Source organism: Aphanomyces astaci, assembly GCF_000520075.1.
Source record: "Aphanomyces astaci strain APO3 unplaced genomic scaffold supercont1.68, whole genome shotgun sequence".
In the NCBI taxonomy this organism is placed as follows: Eukaryota; Oomycota; class Saprolegniomycetes; order Saprolegniales; family Verrucalvaceae; genus Aphanomyces; species Aphanomyces astaci.
This window is the reverse complement of record NW_009798331.1, coordinates 66,663-84,985: the sequence shown is the minus strand read 5'-3', so window position 1 is coordinate 84,985 and position 18,323 is coordinate 66,663. Positions and strand designations below refer to the sequence as shown.

The following is an 18,323-nucleotide window of genomic DNA, read 5'->3' as shown; positions in this document are numbered from 1 at the left end:
TATATATATATATATTTACTCGACTAACCCATTTGAATAGTATTTGTTTGGCGATATGTTTGTCGTATTGGGCATTTCCATCTCCATGCTACAGACCCCACCCGCGCCCACACTGTCCAAATCAAGACCCCCCCACTCCCTCTTTGTACGTGCACATACAATGGGTTTCCGTATATATATATACTTATTCTTGAAGCCAGATGTATATATATACTCTTTTCACTCTTTTCATTCAGTCGTACCATACATATGAACCACAAAAAGCAGAGAAACGTTGATGTTTAAATATATTACTCTATTCCTAAATGTAACGGATACGTTTCAACTTGCCTTTCCGCGAGAAATTTCACACATTTATCTAATCACGACGATGATCTTTACACCAATAATCAATTGCGCCGGATTCGAACTTCCTGGTGATACAATATATTTATTCTATTGGTTTCATTGCATATTAACTCGTTTCGATTGAAAAAGAACGATGATCAAAACTCCTCCCATGATGAAACATAACGAAGTATTTATTTATATTCCCTTAGTCCCCAACCATCTTATGGAGCCTCGCGGGACAATCGATGGTGTTTTCTCTGTTTTTTACGGCTGCGTTAAGTGTGGCGAGCCGCCAGCCGTGGTTTTGTGCCCTGTCAGACGTCGCTGCAGGTCGGGCGCATTGTTATCCGTTCCGTCCAAATGAATCGGGAGATATGACCACACATTCGTATGAAGTCACGATTGTGTGGCTACTTGGTACGGAAATCTATATATATATATATCCGACGATATCTCGAAAAATAATATGTTTCAAGGGTTTGTATGCCTCGGCATCGTAATATGAACTCGTACTTTAAAATAAATGTCATGTGTTGCCTTGGCTGGCTCGTAGGTATATTTGAGGTTGGCCACCATACCAAACTCTACTATTTGACATTTATATAAATGTAATTAGTTTTTGAAGGGATTATTCTCAATATATTACGACGTAGGACATTGGCACTATGTGGTGCTTGCAATCGCATTTAATTTGAAGGATCCATTCCGGGAATCTGCGTGGACCAACCGGTTATTTGTATGGTACACGGCTGCCGTGGGGTCGCTTTTGGTCGTGTTGTTGTTGTGGCCTGGTTCGTACTATATATATATATTATGTTTAATATTAGTTGATTATGTAGGAAATGCCATGGCGACGTCGTGGTTTGACTTTGAAACGGCGTTACCCATGTCATTCTGTGTGCAATTGGGCGGGTCGTTTGCATTGACGGTGGTGGCGGCCGTGGGAGTGGAAACTGGGGTTCACTTGCTTTTTGAACGCAAAGTGTCCAAATAGTTTGGGCAGAGTAATAACAAATTTGACAAAATTATTGATATTATAATTGCCGTCATAAAAAGTATTTCGATACTAGTATTGTGGATTCGATACGAACTTCCAGACCCTGTCCAATCGAATCTCGCCGGCGAATCGAATCATGAATCGACGCTATTGGCTAATCCATTTTTGAGTGAATTTGATTGGCTCATGAAGAAAGGACAAGTATATTCAACCAATCAGAACTCCGGCGTGATTCAATATTTATTCGACAAACCAGGCGAATTTTGGAAATTTATAGCGAATTCACAATACAAGAAATTTTAGAGTAATTTCAGATTTTAAGGCCACTCTAGCTGCCACAAAAAATGTCAGAAAACACCTCTTTTTGTAACTTTTCAGAAATATTATGACATTTTGTCAAACGACAGCTTTTGCGTGTTTGGCTACCAAATCTGGCGTATATAAAGTGACATAATCCGTCGAGTCTTTACTGTTTTCTGCCATAAAAACGGTTGAACTGCAAGGGTTCATCCTTTACAAACATGATATTCTATCAATAGTTCTCCTTCCATCATGATATCCAGAGGTCACATCAAAATATTTTCTCACCTCTGTCAGAATATTATTTCACATCTAGTTTTCTGTGGCATCCAGACTCAGCCTTATAAAAAAAGGAATAAAATACTTCAACCCTGTTAAACGACGAACCCAAGCAGCAGCAGGCGGCATCTACTACGATCAATGTCCACTGCCATCAAGACCGGCGTTTGTACTACAAACTGAAGCTACGTTGATGCGTTGAATTGAAACCCCTGTGGTGGTCGACTCAACTTTAACAAAAAGACCGTTGCAAACGAAGTCAAAACTATGAAAATGGAAGTGGATTACTCTCTGCAATAAAATACTACAAGCCTTGGAAGGTGCAGCCATCAACTACTTCGATCTGACTTCAAAGTCTCATCTTTCAAATGTCCATTCACGCGCTAGTGATAATTACACGAGTTTCAAATGTCAAACACAAGTCATGCAAGCCTCGACCCTTCTCCCAAACTCGTGGCCCTTCGTGTGAACGATACATATATTGCAAGAATACAAATATCATTTACAGCTCCTTGGGGTAGTTGGCCGTTCTGTGTATACACGATGATGTAGTAACTACATACTTCCTTCCTTGGGATGTAACATCACTCTCACATTGGCACTCATGACCGACTTATCACCATAGCGAGTGGATTCTGACGATTGGTGTCCGTTAAGAGTCATATCGGCGTCATAAAGCAGTGAAAGGATTATTACTATCAATAGTACACATGACGGACGACCTGTGGAGCAATACTACTACAAACATGTACTAGCTACACTGTAATAACATTAGCTAAACTCGCACGAATGTTCAAGTGACATATCGTTGCATCGTCAGAACATCAAATCATCCTCGAGTTGCAGTTGCAGGAGGACTGTAAATATATATATATCCATTCAACCACCCACGAAAACCATTGGATCAACATAAGCAGGCCTGATGCTTCGAAATCTAGTCGTCGACGATATTGGCTTGCGATTTACTGGTATAACGTTGGTATGTATCTAGGATTCCTGCCAGCAACTACCAAAAACGCTCACATCCACGGGTAAAATTGCGAGTTTGACCTTGCATATGCGTTGAGTGGGGCAGTACTGTGCATGGTTGACGTTGCAGTTTGCCATGTTTCCCGTTCAACTTTGATAACGCTCTTGAACTCAACATGGAATAATCGTGATGCTATCGTCTTGTGGTCACTTTTGAATTCACCGCGTTCGTGACGACCTCATGCAGCAGATCTTGCTCCTTGTGCTTATAGCGTGCGCTGCCCTTGGCGCGCCGTCCCATCCAGCATTGCGCCAGTCGCCAGCACAAGAACCTTCCGAAGCGCTCGTTGCGCGGTTCTTTCAAATTCACAACAAGCGCATGGGCACCACTGTTCCACCTTAGCGTGCGACACGTCGATGGCCCTACCGTTGTGTACTGGAGTCATTATCGTAAATCGAACTTTCGTTAACAATAGCAGTCGACAAAGTACATTAGTATTGGCCTGTCATTGGCCTGTCATTGCCATTCTGTGAAAAGGATTGTGCTTTAGATTGCCCGACACGATACTATACACACAGTCAAACCTAACCACTAGATGTTGCACGACGCTATCCTCATTGCCTAGCGGAGCTCTGATGAGAGCCCTACCAGTAGTCCGGCCCGTATGTATGCGTACGCATTGAATTTGGCTTGGGGTAACGTCCCACATCCACTACAAACTACAGCCACGACACGTTGTTCATGGTCAAGAATTTACGAATCAACATACTGTAATTAGCGCACGAAAAATAGGCAGTTCTTTTGCGACTAAAGTTATTTTCTTGTCATGATAAATTTCACAGCGTCGTCAGGGTTTTACATATTTTATTATTTTGAAGATATTTTTGTGTTTTGACATGGGGTTGAATTGGTAGTACTGACAGGGATGGCTCGATATAAACATTAGCGTTCTATCCTGGTTCACTTCATCATTATCGAAAATGCCTTGGATTGATGCACTGCTGCGTCGAGTGCCATTGTATTGGCAAGCGCGTTCTAGCCTACTTACTCGTTGTCGTCAAGTTTTCCCCTGTCCACCAACACTGTAATGTGATCAACTTTGTTGGCCACTACTCGGAAGCAGTTCAAGTGGGGGGCCCATACCAATGGTTTGTTGACGTTCAAAATCTGGACCACCTCGACCCGACCAACCTTGTTGTGTGGAAGCTTTGCTTAGCAACGCCGACTTCTTGGCAAAAGCTCCCCCGTCTTTTTGTACGTCGAGTACTCAAGCGCACACCACGAGCGTGTCGTCTTGCACATGAACGTGTTGGCCACGATGCACAAGTCGCTCGGGGTGGCGTTGGAGTACCGGTGGTACTATGGGTACTCGCAGTCCGTACCCGACTACACGGCGGCCAACATCCAGTTCATGAAAATTATTATGCTCATTGTAATCTATATCATTATAACGAAACAAATACTTCGAAGTGTATACTACAATTGTAATTTTGTTCTATCTGATTTAACATCTAATTTTTATTTAATACCTCTTTTAAATCAATAAATTTTAAACGTGTGACCAAGCACCACCACCCGATATTGCCCACTTCCAAGACGACATGATGGAGAGTTCCAAGCTCACCAACACCAGCAAATGGGAGTCGTGTTTATATGCAGTTACCCCAACATGTTGTCGGTTCAAGCACGGCGACCGCTTCGTCGGGGCGGTGGGTAGATCAGGGGCTATAGGCACCAAAGACAACTTTTTCGAGTACGCCGACATAGTTCACATCGCACTGCACCGTGCGGGAGGGGTGACGCCTATGAAAACACCATACACAACGGACGGACCGATGGCCTTTTACAAATTGTCGCGAGCTGTGAGGACGTGGCCAAGTTGAACCGCCTCGTCAAGCCGTGCAAGCCTTGTACTTGTACTGATGACTGTGTTTTCGGGTCTTCAAAAAGGGCATCTACTTTCAATTTGAGGGGGTTCTCCCTTCCAATGCCTATGACGGTGGAACTTGGGCGGCGGCATGCGACTGCAATATTACATCCAACAAGCCCGGGTTGGCCGTGATGGCCCGGGGGGGGGGTCTTAGAAGCCAACCCGACCACCCCGGCACCAACGTCGACTACCAACATACGTGGGTCGCGTTTTACAACGACCACAGCACGGCCGACATGATGGTTTTGCGTGGGGGTGCCCCACTTGCAACGAGTTTGGGATTTTGCTCAAACATCTCCCACTCCAGCCCCACTACACAATATTGTCAGATCTATCGAAACTGAAAACCCTCGGCAGAATCGATTGACGGAATAAAGAACCGCCTAAACCAATCAAAACCACGTTCTGTCAAGTTTCTGCCAATCAAATCATTTTATTGGAGTCCCTCCGCATTAGGCAAAGCCATATATATATAAATATTTGTATACTATAGTTTGTACAAGCTTAGAGTTAGTATTCGGTCAAATGAATTCGAATGCTATACCACAGGTGTTGGACGACGTAGTACTGGAGTCATGTAAAATTAGAAAATAAACCAAAGTAAGGCATGCTTATTGATGTGCCGTGACACCCGAGAAAGTTTGATGTATTATTTCGATACGGTTAGTACTACAACTCGGTGTACATATCTTCTATCTGTCGATGCAATTGTCAAGTAGTCTACAGCTTGGACAAGCTTGGAAACTCCGTGACGAGCGCTGCCAGGTCCATCGACTGGGGTCCACCGAGGGGTAACTTTCGAAACGCACCAATTTTGGACGCCAAGTCCTCCAATGCCGTGCCCTATATACCATGTAAATATAGCATGAAGAACAAACAAAATCAAAATTCAGGATTGTTCTTACCGTTCGATATTGCTCCGTCAGCCGAATCTACGCATAAAGTTCATCAATATATCTATATATATATGTTTATTTGTGTACCACTGAGATCTTGTGCTTGAGTTGGCCCTTGGTTTCATTGCCAACTTGAACCACCCCCCACGTCGTCAAGATCGTCAGTGCATTCGTGAGCGTTTCCATCGAACACGACTCGTAGTATGCAATGATTCGATCGTGGTACATCTAAAAAGGATATATCAATATAAACTGCAACAATATAATAATATTTTTTAAGAGCCTACCAATCCACCACATAGATATATATATATATAGATTGGCATCGATGGTCGATATACTTACATTGAGTGCTCAATATAAATTCCAGCACAATATGAATACATATAACCGAACCAACCAGTCCACATAGATTTATATATATATTGGCATGGATTGTCGATACAGTATTCGTTACTCAATGTGCACTCTTGGGGTGAATAAAACATAAGAAATAGATGAAATACATATTTTTTAAATATTTGTTCGTACCGTTTCTGCAAGCCATTGCATGCGCTTCACGAGCGCCTTCGGAGGAATTCCTTCTCCTGCCTTGATAGCCAGCAAACTCGTGACCGCGACCCAATAGCTGTCAATGAACGGCCACAACACCGCACACAACAACGAGAGTGTTGGTTGGCTGTCGTCTGTGAGCACTACCGTCGGAGTTGCGTTCGCACTAAAATATGCCTCTTAGACAATAAATACCTCCATTTTTGCATGGTTATCTCAATGTTGATTTCATCAAGCAGCTATATGAACTTGTATTGAAACCAAAGATGTACTAAATATAAAGATCAAACGACCTGAATAAGTGTATGGTAGAATACAACAACACGACATCCAATGATTTAGAGCGACACCGACTAGCATCATCAAAACCGACAAATCAAAACTACCAATATTCTTAAAATTCGTTCCAATATGGACGTTCGATAATCGACCAAGGTATTTAGAATATTCTAGCCAATCAAAGTTCGCTAACGAAACATTATTTCAACCAATCATCGATTAGAACACCTTGGCCCTAACAAATCGTTCACATTGTATATTATATGCCACATTCAGCTGAAAATCTGACTCAAAGTACCTGTCAAAATCCAACTTTGAGCAACAACTCGATTATGAAGCAGCCATTCAACATGCAACCTTCGACCGTTACATGCATGGAATACATGAAAATACAATAGAAACCAAATATATATATATATATATATATTACTCAAGGCACACACATAAATAAACGTACCCCTCAACTGCAAACACCCGACGTTGGGTCAGCGTGGTGAGCGCGCCGTCCAACTCGCTGCGACTGTCGACATATTCCTTGCGCACGAATTCGACTGCCAGCAGCTCATGCAGAAACAGCGCGTGCTGAAGCAAGGTGTCCTTATTACATCCACTGGACGCCATAGCCTACCATCGTGTCAATTTAACATATCACGACTTTACACTCATTTTAGAAGCATTAGAAAACATTTTATTCATATAAAACATATAAATATAAAGCGCTTGATACGTAACATTTGTATTAATTCAGAGGGTATCCATACCGAGCCTTGGTTGTTGTTAGTACTCAACGCGTGAAATGTGCACGCGACCACGCCTTCCTTGTAAAACCAGTGCAATATCTTGTTGCGGTAGTACCCCAACCCAATCATGTTGGAGTATTGCTCCCTCTACACACCATAAAACGATGGTAAGGGCATATATATATTTAATAGAAACCAATATATATAATATAGCATCACACTGGTAAACATCATCGATTTATCACACGCCGAAATAAAATAAAAATTCAACGTCGGGTCGTACGTTGGTGATGGCTGGTTCAACCAAGTTGGACCGACGCCAAAAGATCAAGTTGCCGAGCAATGTCAAAGCCCTACGAGCAAAGCCATGGATTTTGAGATATATATTTCATGACATAATATATATATATATTAAATTAAGTTACCGTTCCGTCATGGCCGCTGGCGTCCGGCCCTGCGACCCCAACACTCGACCCCCGCGGGCCACAATTTCAGTTCGCAACCAGTTGGTTTGTACAATCAATTGCTCTCTACACACAAAACCATGAGAAAAATATATATCTCCTTTTCAGATATACATATATTGTCAATTCGATTCGAAAAGGGAGTGGTGACAACCCATCGACGAATCAAAACCCAGACCCATAATCAAGTCGCCAATCCAACTTTTGAACAATATATAGTGTGTGATTGAAATTAGTGTGAATGGCAACACCACGCTTCACATATACCATATCCGTACAACAAATCGATCGATGGGTGAACCCAAAGTAAAAAAATGATTGTAAAGGCAATATATAGCGCGTTCCTGGTATGCATAAGTCTAGTAGTACTACCTATCGACCCAAACCAAAAAATTAGAGATCAAAACTAACTAGCCCATGACCGTTGTACACAAGTGCCAACCACCATCACGGAATTGTCATATTAAAAATATGATAATAATAAAGTAATAATATTAATAGAAATAGAAATTAAATAAAAAATCGTAAGTTAGCATATTCTTTTGTACGAATACCAATTGAAACAAACCTTCGACACTCTACTATGTACGTACTTGGACACTCCGTTGCGAAACATGAGCAGAATTGTAGCCACCAAGTGACAAGGTGTGCACGTTGCACGTTGGATCATCGCGTCTGTGACAGAGTACGCCAAGTCCGTGACCAGAGACACGGTTGATCCAGTTTTAGCGTCCACGGGAGGAGCAGCTTTGTAGGTCGCGACAAACTGCTTGAGGTGGATGGGACTCCCAAAGCGAACGGACACGGAGCCAAAGTCCTGGCGCAGCACTTGGTATGATTTGAGCAACGCGCCCACCGACTAGAACAAACGCAATTATATAGTATTCAAAAGACGTAAAAATCGATATAAATATATTTATTCGTCACAACTATATATATATACATATTTATTTATGTATATATAGTTGTATTTACTTATTTATATATATATATTACATCACATGGAGGACAGTCAGACAGTCAACGAGGAATGTCATGAATCAACACATCCAAACATGAACATAATATTTATTCATCACATGTGCAGTGTTAGCAACGATATATATATATATATCAACCCCATATGGAGGAGTGTCAGACAGTGGACGAGGAAGGCAACATATAGGAAAGACTGTGATAAATGAAAAATCTCCAAATATGGCAGGATAGATATTGATGATAAATATGATCGTTTGTTTGGTGATGGTTTACGTACTTCTTTCACTTTGCCTTCGCCGAGGAGTTCCTTTTGATGTACCGACAGCTCCACGGGTTTGTCATAGTCAATGGTCACGGGCACAATGTGAATCTACCAAATATTTAAATATATATATATATATATATTCATAGAGTACGTTGTCGACACGGCCAGCTTCAAAGCACTTGACAACCGTCGAAAGCATGCCAAATTGGGGCGGCAGCTGCTTGCCACTGCGACTTCGCGTCCCTTCCAAGAAGAACTCGACCGTGTGGCCCTTTGTCAACAAGTACTAATGCAACAGATAATATATATTCCCATGTGTTAGTACGATATAATTACTCTAAAGTGTCTATCAAAAATATACAAAACATCATCGTATTTCATATATACTGGCATACTGTCCATTACCGACTATTATGCTTTGATCGAGCAGTGATTTGAAAAGTGTAACACAGACACCATATATTACATTCCTTTCGGTTGACACATTGAAACGATATAGATAATGTATAGGCCATACGTGTTTTGATGCAAAAGTACATCCACACACTGTATTGTATCGGAAAAATACTAGACTTTATAGTGTATAAACCTTTTAGCACACCTACACACAATATAAACAAACATATATCTCAAACAATTCTACTTTCCAAACAAGGCACCAACCAAATGACATAGTTAACGCCCATACAATGATAACAACATTCAAAAAGTAAATATATATATATCGTAAATATATTTATATATATGTACCTGGGTGTACTCGGAAAACACTGCCGTGTACAACGCGTCGTCTTTGAACGACCGCCGGACAAAGAAGGCCCCGCCCTCTCGCAACACTTGGGTCATGGGACTACGAATACATTGTATATAAATACTATATATTTCAATAAATAAATATATACCCCATGTTGAGAAAGTCTTCGCCGGCAAAGATATGTGGCACGGGGATGTTGTACGCAAAGAAGAGGTACGTCATCATGAGAAAATCAATGTACGACCGATGGGTCGGAATGAGCACCAGCGGCCCTTCCCTTGCTTTGACCAAGTTTCGAATGGTTTCCAATCCGCCTTCGTCCACGATGATCTTGTCGTACATTTGACGCCACACCTATCCATACATACATATATATATATATATATATATATATAGAGCAAAAAATATATATATGTAAAAAGAGCAATATACATATATATATAAAAAGAGCAATATACATGTATACTGTATATATTTATTTATTTTCAGCACAGTTCAACACTAGCCCATACGTTCGAGATCGACACGAGAAAGAACCCAAGCGAATATACGTATAGCATGATACGAACTCCATCACGGAAGATAATACATCATATGAACAAACATAACACACGATATATTCATCGTTTATGTTCGATTCAAAGCCACAATTTAAACACCAAGGACAGTCACAGTATTTGCTACTTGGAAATGGTGCACCTTCTCCTCGAATTAGTGTGTGATGGACCTCGTCGCAATCAATATATGGTAGACAACATGTACCCCAACAACACAACACATTGGCGCAAAGAAAGTCGTCAGCAAATCCTACCTTGGAAATATTATATAGTACTAAAATATAGAGGTAGGTAGGTAGGTACCCCTGTGGCTGGTTTTCAAAACTCATATTCTCAGCCTGGATTCGTTTCATCATATTGTTGTGGCTATTCTAAACTGGAGCGACATGGATAGAATGAATTGACATAACCAAATAAATGTACACAAGAATCATCGGCAGAAGGATTTAGCCAACCAGCTTTCAGGAAACTATCATCAACGTCAAATTAGTGTGTGACTTCAATTAGTGTGATACCAATCACCACAGCACATCTTTTTAGATACAAAATTCAGTAGAAAGAATCGATCGAGATAGATTTATCAATTCATAACCAAAGTCCAAATTTTGGGTAAAAATGACAATACTCCTTGTTTGCTCGATGTGTGGACAACAATCCGCCAAAATTGGTAAACTTGGGTAAAACATAAAGTACCTTGCGCAGCAGCCACCCAGCTACTCGGACCGACTTGTAATTGACTGTGGCGGCCATTTTTGAGAGCATTTCGAGCACTTGCGCCTCCATGAGCGCGCGCACTTCCTTGTTTGGGGCGGCTTTCTCTGCATTTTCGATCACAGTTTGCACTGCTTGCGAGTGGAGGACATGATGTTTGATGGCTGAGAGGGGGTCTGCCGGCACCCGCGGCACGTACGTGGCTTCGTGATGAGCGCCCTCCTTCCAGCCTACATCGATCCAAGTGTCCATCATGTACACTTACAAACTATATGGCTAGCATCATCATACACTACATAAAAAAATAAATAGAATATATTTTAAAAAATACATAGCATACGATTTCACATGTTAATTATTTCTTGGGTTGAATTGTATAATAATAAAAACGAAAATGCAATACGTCGAAAGTTCCATCGTGTTGTTAAAAGTTCCAATCTCTGGTTCAAATATATATATATTTCGGAAATCAACAGATTTCGCATACCCGTGAGCCCCATGAACCGACCCCAAATCCCCGCCTTGGTATACCCGGGCTTGCGACTCGAAGTAAACGCCCACGACATATCTGGCAGTAGCCCCGGGAACGAAATCGCATGGTGGTCAGGGTCCCATGCCAACATGCGTTCGGTACTCAGCGCCATCTACATATATATATATATTATATACATTATATACATATATATTTTTATATTTGGTATAGACCACTATTATATCATCACACATAATACATGCACACTAAAGTACGAATCGGTTGGTATCGACGTCGATAATAATCATATATAGGTTGAACGTTTTATACAAAAGGATATATTTTAGATTCACACTATTTCGAGTGTATCGTATACCTCGGTGTGCTGCACCCCTTCAATGTCGACGTCGATCACGTCTTCGTGCAGCAGCCACTTCTTCAACCCCACCGAATAGTTGAGCAAATATCGCTCCCACATGACGTCGTTGGCATCGCAGCACCTGTCAAGTTGCGTTAATATCTTATCCACTCTATCTATATATATATAAATATAAATAAATTCACATATATATAAATACATTTACGTTTCGCAACGACACACTACCACACGATACAACATTATCAATACATGTATATAGTTGAATATTGCATCGTGGTGTGGTTTGTTCTGGTTGCTGTTATCATACCCTATATATGTATGTATATAAAATCATAGAATAGACTTGTATATGTAGATATAGAAAAAAAGTTACATATTATACAACAGGTACATATATATATATATATATATATTTATTTGTATATATATCGAAACACATCTATTCTTATACTTGAAGTATAATATAAACATGTATATATTATATATATATATAACCTCTTTCTAAACACTAATTTCAATTCAAGAAGTCCAAGGAGCAGATATAATCACCACGGGACGTGATAATAGTTCATCGCAATCACTTCCGATATACAAAACACCACCTCATATGTAACCACCTCATATATATGTCAAAACCGCGTCGTCTTGCAATGGTACTTTGAAACTCTTGACCAAAACATCCACAAGTACATGTATCTCAACGGCAATCGACTCTATATATATATATATATATAGTATGTACCAGTGGGTGGAGTTGTATTCAGGCATTGCGCGCAAGGTTTGCAGCCCGTCGGCACTAAATACCCACTGGTTCTCCGTGAATGGTTTGAAGATTTCGACCAACTGCCGCGCGCGCCACGTCAGCTTCCACAGTCGCGACGCTTGGTTCATGTGGTGGACGTTGCCGCTGGCGTTGGCGATCGTCGAGTATGCCGACGACGGCAGCGTATAGCGCAGGAACCTGAGGAAATGTGTTATTACATGGGTACATGATATTTTGAACGGTTTATATACAATATGTCAACCCGCCCCAAGTTTATCTCATCCATCAATGTACAAGTCAAAATATATATATCCAAAATCGTCTGGTTTCCACCACACACACACAAAATATATATATATATAGTCATGTTCTGAACGCACCAGTTGATTTGAAATAATTGATGGCTCGGGAACATGGTAAACGACGGCCGAGAAAGTCCCTTATCCGGTGGGTTTTGCTGAAAATACGACGACACAGTTCCGATGGGCACACGCCATCGCAGCGGCTGCTCGCGGGGGTCGGACGTCCCCGAGTGGACAATTAGAGGGGCGGCTCCCGTCGGTTCTTTGGCCTTGGCGAACGCACTCAACAAGATTGCATTCACCACGAAATCCACCTATATATATATATATTAATAGATTTTTTTTAGTGTTTTTAGTCGAGTTGTTTCACAACGAAAACATATACGTACGGGCACAATGTCGGCAATGCTGCGGGGGTCGCCTGGTAAAATCGTGAGCAGACCCATACCCCCCGCTAGGAAAATGGCTCCCGCCGCGGCCAACTGATCCACCTACACCCAAACCAAAATGATGCAATCTATATTTAATATATTTGTTTTTTCATCAAAAGCACAAAATGAAAAATATTATATGGTTATAGTATTCAATAATACCGTTTGTATTTTTATATGAGTACCAACAACAAGTGCCATGGTTATACTGCTATTCGTTGTTATTGATTTGAATGTCACTATACTACTACTACAAACATATAAATATATACAATTACTACCTATTTCCAACGGTATGCAAATATCATATTGATATATGTTATCTTTAAATCAAATTTAATTAAACATAACGATTTTATCAATCTAAATACAATGTAAGAGTCGATTTTATATTTATAAGCGAAAATTTGTGCAAATGAAAATCAAAGTCTAAGTTATATCAATCCATCATGATACTACAAACCGATATAACGAGAAACCACTTTAGATTGAGTGCGGTGCCAGGTTTGCAATACGATCTCAATACCTAATATACCTATTACGATGGCATTCACCACACAAAGTACTCTTTTGAATTGCATAACTCTCCCCAGATCTATAGCGTTACTCCAATAACGCTAGGAAGCTCAACTGATGAAAGGTCGGCAGTTACCATCAGCACAAACAGAAACAATTTGCAGAAAACGTGATTTCTATGAAAGAATAAACAAATCCATAACATATATACAATGTTCAATCGTCGCACCCGAACTTGTTCTAGTTAGTCTCGACCGGTTAATGTAGCCAATCCTCAACATCGAATTAGCGTGTGACTTGAAATAGTGTGTGCCTTCAATTAGTGTGATTCCAAACACAACCGGCCCATTTTCCATTGAAAAGTAAAAAAAAAAGCATCGATCGATCGATGTGCGAATATCATCCACACACGACACTATATATATACATATACTACAGTCATACAGCCACATCCCCATATATCTATATATATATATATATATTGATTCGTATGTACCCATCCAGGAATCGGCTCCTTCCACGACGCCCCCACAATCGTCGGACGGAGCAGCACCAGCGGCACATGTGCGCGATGCTTGGCGAGCATGTGCTCGGCCATGGACTTGGTCAGCGTGTACGTATTGGGGTACGTGCCGATGAGGTTGAGATGCAGCTTCTCAATGTCTTCCGTGGACGACGCCTGCTAAATATGTCAGCACTCCCCTGTCAACATCGAAACATACCACATATCCGAGTACTACTGTACTAGTATTGTCAAGTCGATTCGAAATTAGAGTGAGATGGGTCCTCAATCGAATGCGCAGAATAAACAAATCGGCAGACAATCGAAAATCGACCAATCAAAAACCACAACACTAATCAAGTGACCAATCAAATTATCCACTCTTTGACGAATGCAACACCAAACTAGTGTGTGACTGAAATTAGTGTTATACTGACAAAGAATCGAACGATAGATTTAACGAATCAGCACAAAAGTCCAAATTTGGGGTAAAAGGGCAATAGTAGTGTCGATTTTGTTTACATTTCCCGATTATTCTCCATGGTTTGTTCCATTGAGCACAAACCACGCCGAGACATCTCATTGGCTAATATCCACTTGGCGAAAATCGAAAATGGAGTGTAGCCAATCAGAGGCAAGTGATTTTTTCAGATTGACCAATGGGAAACGTTGATGCTCGGCTTGGTCGGCGAGGTTCGATAGCACCAGGTCCGGCAATTCATACCGAATCTCCAATACAAGAAAGGGCTTTTCACCCAAAATAGCCCCCAAAAAGCAAACAAGTAAACAGTCGGATTGGCTGAAAACAATGAAGGCTGCCTTATGATTGGCTGAAAAGTATAATGAATGTTGACGAAGATACCTCTAAAACGAAGTATTTTATATTATATTTTGAAGGTCCGACGACTGTTGGGCGGTTCGTGTTTAACCGCCCGCCACAGGAACCTTGGAGTTTAACACACACATTGTCAAATCCATTCGAAACTGGAGCCCTCAGTGGAATCGAATGTCTTAAAAGTTTGAATTAAAGAACAACCGCCTGAGCCAATCAAATCACGTAATTCTGTCGAATTTCTGCCAATCCAAACGTTGGATTCGGCTCAGTCCTTCGGGTAAAACAGATATATGTACACTAACATTTGTATAGTATAGTGTGTACACGATTCAATACGATCAAATAGATTCGAATGTTATTTGGCGACATGACTCTCAAGTCCAAATTTGGGTGTGAAATGCACAATACCAAATTACCAAAACTAATAACAGGTGGTGATAATGTCAAAATAACATTCTTGACAATATATAGAAACAAACAGTACATTAGATGATATGGTTCAAGTGTACCTTGGTGACGGCATCGATGGCGGCTTCGACGTCGAAATCCAATGGGTAGATCTACATGAATGGGTCAGTCGTTGATCATTCATGTCAATTCCACATGATTTAGAAATTCGTATATCTTGCGCAAGGGCCATTTGGAACTACAACAATGTACGACCCCCAGACGCAAATGCTTGGCTACCTTTTCCAGGAGCGTGCAGTTGCGGCGGTTGCTATTCACGTACGCCGTGGACACGTGTACGTATGCCACCAGTCGCTTGATTTGCTTGGAAAAACTGAGCATGTACATCGCCCCCAATGTGTTCATCTAATCGCGGGCGTGAGATGGCCGCCGCTCGTTCAACCCACGGAAACGAGAATCGCTAGATAGTATATGTACTTCCACAGCGACGTCGAGGGGTTCGTTGAAGCTGACACTAGCCGCAGAGTGGACGACGACGTTGACGCGGTCAATGAGAAGCTGGGCGTCCTGGGCAGACATCCCCAGACTCGCCGAGTTGATATCGCCGCCGATGGCCACGAGCTTGGACCGAATGAACGAGTCAAAGTCGGCAGGGCGTTCTGCGCGCAGTCGGTTGAAGATCGGACTAGTCACGATGTGCATACATGACCAAGCAAGGTAGTGGCGACAGACATGGAAAAAACGTACCTGGAGATGATGTCGGACTCGAGGCGGTCGTGCGCGGACCGGCCTTTCTTCGGACGCACCATCACATAGATCTTGTCGATGTCTGGTGTCGACCGAAGTAGTTTCTCGATCAAAGTCTAACGTTGCACAGACACACCATGATGAGGCTATGATGGAAATGACACTCGAAGCCGCAACGCGATGCGATGCAAATGGGACACCACGTCGCCATTGGCATGCCGTGCACTGCTCATGAGGTCCATGTCCACGATGACGTACCTTGCCGATGAAGCCCGTGCCACCTGTCACGAAGAGACCCTTTCCTGCGTAGAACTGTTCCATCGAGGTCGATTGAATATGCGGCGTAACGTCGTCGTCTGGCATGGTAGTTCTGTAGGGCCACAGAACTGACGTCGATTGTTTTGTAAACGAATGATAGCAACTATAGTAGCAATATATATGCACTTTAAAACTTATTAATTATATGGATGTACTTAACTGCATTTATGAACGCAAAATACAGTGATACCACACTCAAATATATGCTCTTAACATGCTCACATACGTTGTACCTGAGCTTACTACATCGACGGAATGTCCCTCCAGCTCCGCAAGTGGACACGCAACCCCAAGACACCAAGAGCCGTATGCATGAAGCCTGGCTTCAGAAAAATACAATGGAATACTACTAGTGGTACCGGTAGTAGGGAAGACGACCAAATATGAAATCATACTTATGGAAATATTCATACTGGCTGCCCTACTATATTTCCCTATTTGACAACGACCCCCTCCCCTACTAATGGACCACAGTTGTTAAGACCACTTTTTGGAAAAATAGATACAGTATTAGGTTTAATAGTTTATATATATACCAGTTTTTACTTACTGTCCGTTTGGGCGAGTCGAATGCAAAGAAATTTTCCACTGGGCCGATTTTAACGCAGTTTTTTTTAATGTCTTCGATCACATATTCTGCTTGCAGAAGCTTCAAGGCCCAACTACAAAACTATGCTCTGCGTTCGCAAGCAACGATTCCAGCGATGAAACGTAGTATTTTAATGAAGTAGACTATTTAAATAGTTAGATTTGCTCAATACTTTTAATAATTTGTACCTCTGATATAGTAATACTATAGATTATTTAACTTTTATTTTATTTTAAGACTCAAGTATAGTATACTCCGATGTACCTGTTTTAAAAATGCGTTTGCATTAAGTACGTTCCATTAGGTGCTGAAACTTCATTTCAAACCTGGTGGAGTTGTATTCATTTCCAGGCAATATAAAACCCCTCACGGACTGCACGTTAAACTCCTGAATTCAAATATACCTTTGGATCGACGAAATACCTCCTAGGGTAAAAGTTATGGGAGAAACCATTCTTGCATTCCTTCCGCCCAAACGGACAGTAGAGATAATGAGGGATTTACGAAATGTAAACCCTTATAATCTTATCTTTCGCTTGCAGCGATATAGGTAACGTTATTTGTATTTGCCACACACTTTGACTCTGCTGGATCCGCGCACACAAGAACGATGAATGATACGCATGTAAATCAAGGTTGTATGTCATCTTGTGTACAGGTAGTCTACACTTGCTAACTTCGCTATCTTTTCTTTCCAATAGAAGCGTTTGGCCAAGACGAGACGATGGACGACACTCTCAGGTACGCCAGAGCTCAGCGCAAGTTTTAAAGTGTACACTATAGGCTACTTTACTGTAGTCGGTGTCATCCATGCGCCTTGCCTTGCGCGAGAAGGCGCCACTCCCGTGCCGCATCCTTGGATTTCCAATCATAATGCAGTTTGATTTGATAGATTATCTTTATTTACCTACCGGTATGTAAGGACAATCACACGTTAATATGATATCACTACTGTATGTATGTAGTTTGCAGCCAAGGACCGTGGAAGTCTTCCAGTGGAGCACCGCACTTGACCATAGGAGAGCTTTCTGTGCATTCAGGCTTCAGTAGTCCCCGCAA

The 18,323-nt window shown here is 41.5% G+C and overlaps 3 protein-coding genes across 3 annotated transcripts; 2 read left to right on the top strand and 1 right to left on the bottom strand.

Moving 5' to 3' along the window:
* Window positions 1-575: 575 nt before the first annotated feature.
* On the top strand, window positions 576-1,324 carry H257_15239 (hypothetical protein; the record flags this gene model as incomplete). The annotated part of the gene is made up of 3 exons (XM_009843261.1): window positions 576-747; window positions 984-1,121; window positions 1,170-1,324. 3 exons carry the CDS (start codon window positions 576-578, stop codon window positions 1,322-1,324), a joined length of 465 nt encoding a protein of 154 aa, XP_009841563.1.
* Window positions 1,325-3,116: 1,792 nt separating this feature from the next.
* Window positions 3,117-5,150, top strand: H257_15238 (hypothetical protein; the record flags this gene model as incomplete). The annotated part of the gene is made up of 5 exons (XM_009843260.1): window positions 3,117-3,266; window positions 4,093-4,283; window positions 4,594-4,738; window positions 4,827-5,048; window positions 5,136-5,150. 5 exons carry the CDS (start codon window positions 3,117-3,119, stop codon window positions 5,148-5,150), a joined length of 723 nt encoding a protein of 240 aa, XP_009841562.1.
* A 270-nt stretch (window positions 5,151-5,420) lies between these two features.
* On the bottom strand, window positions 5,421-16,720 carry H257_15237 (hypothetical protein; the record flags this gene model as incomplete). Its single annotated transcript, XM_009843259.1, has 25 exons — window positions 5,421-5,649; window positions 5,712-5,738; window positions 5,790-5,930; window positions 6,234-6,420; window positions 6,991-7,157; window positions 7,295-7,420; window positions 7,557-7,626; window positions 7,699-7,803; window positions 8,331-8,596; window positions 8,993-9,085; window positions 9,132-9,266; window positions 9,731-9,830; window positions 9,883-10,088; window positions 10,985-11,232; window positions 11,490-11,646; window positions 11,851-11,974; window positions 12,596-12,814; window positions 12,997-13,232; window positions 13,308-13,409; window positions 14,362-14,544; window positions 15,712-15,762; window positions 15,890-16,015; window positions 16,088-16,295; window positions 16,358-16,473; window positions 16,616-16,720. The coding sequence occupies 25 exons, from the start codon at window positions 16,718-16,720 to the stop codon at window positions 5,527-5,529; spliced, it is 3,621 nt and encodes a 1,206-aa protein (XP_009841561.1). The 3' UTR covers window positions 5,421-5,526.
* Window positions 16,721-18,323: the final 1,603 nt, after the last annotated feature.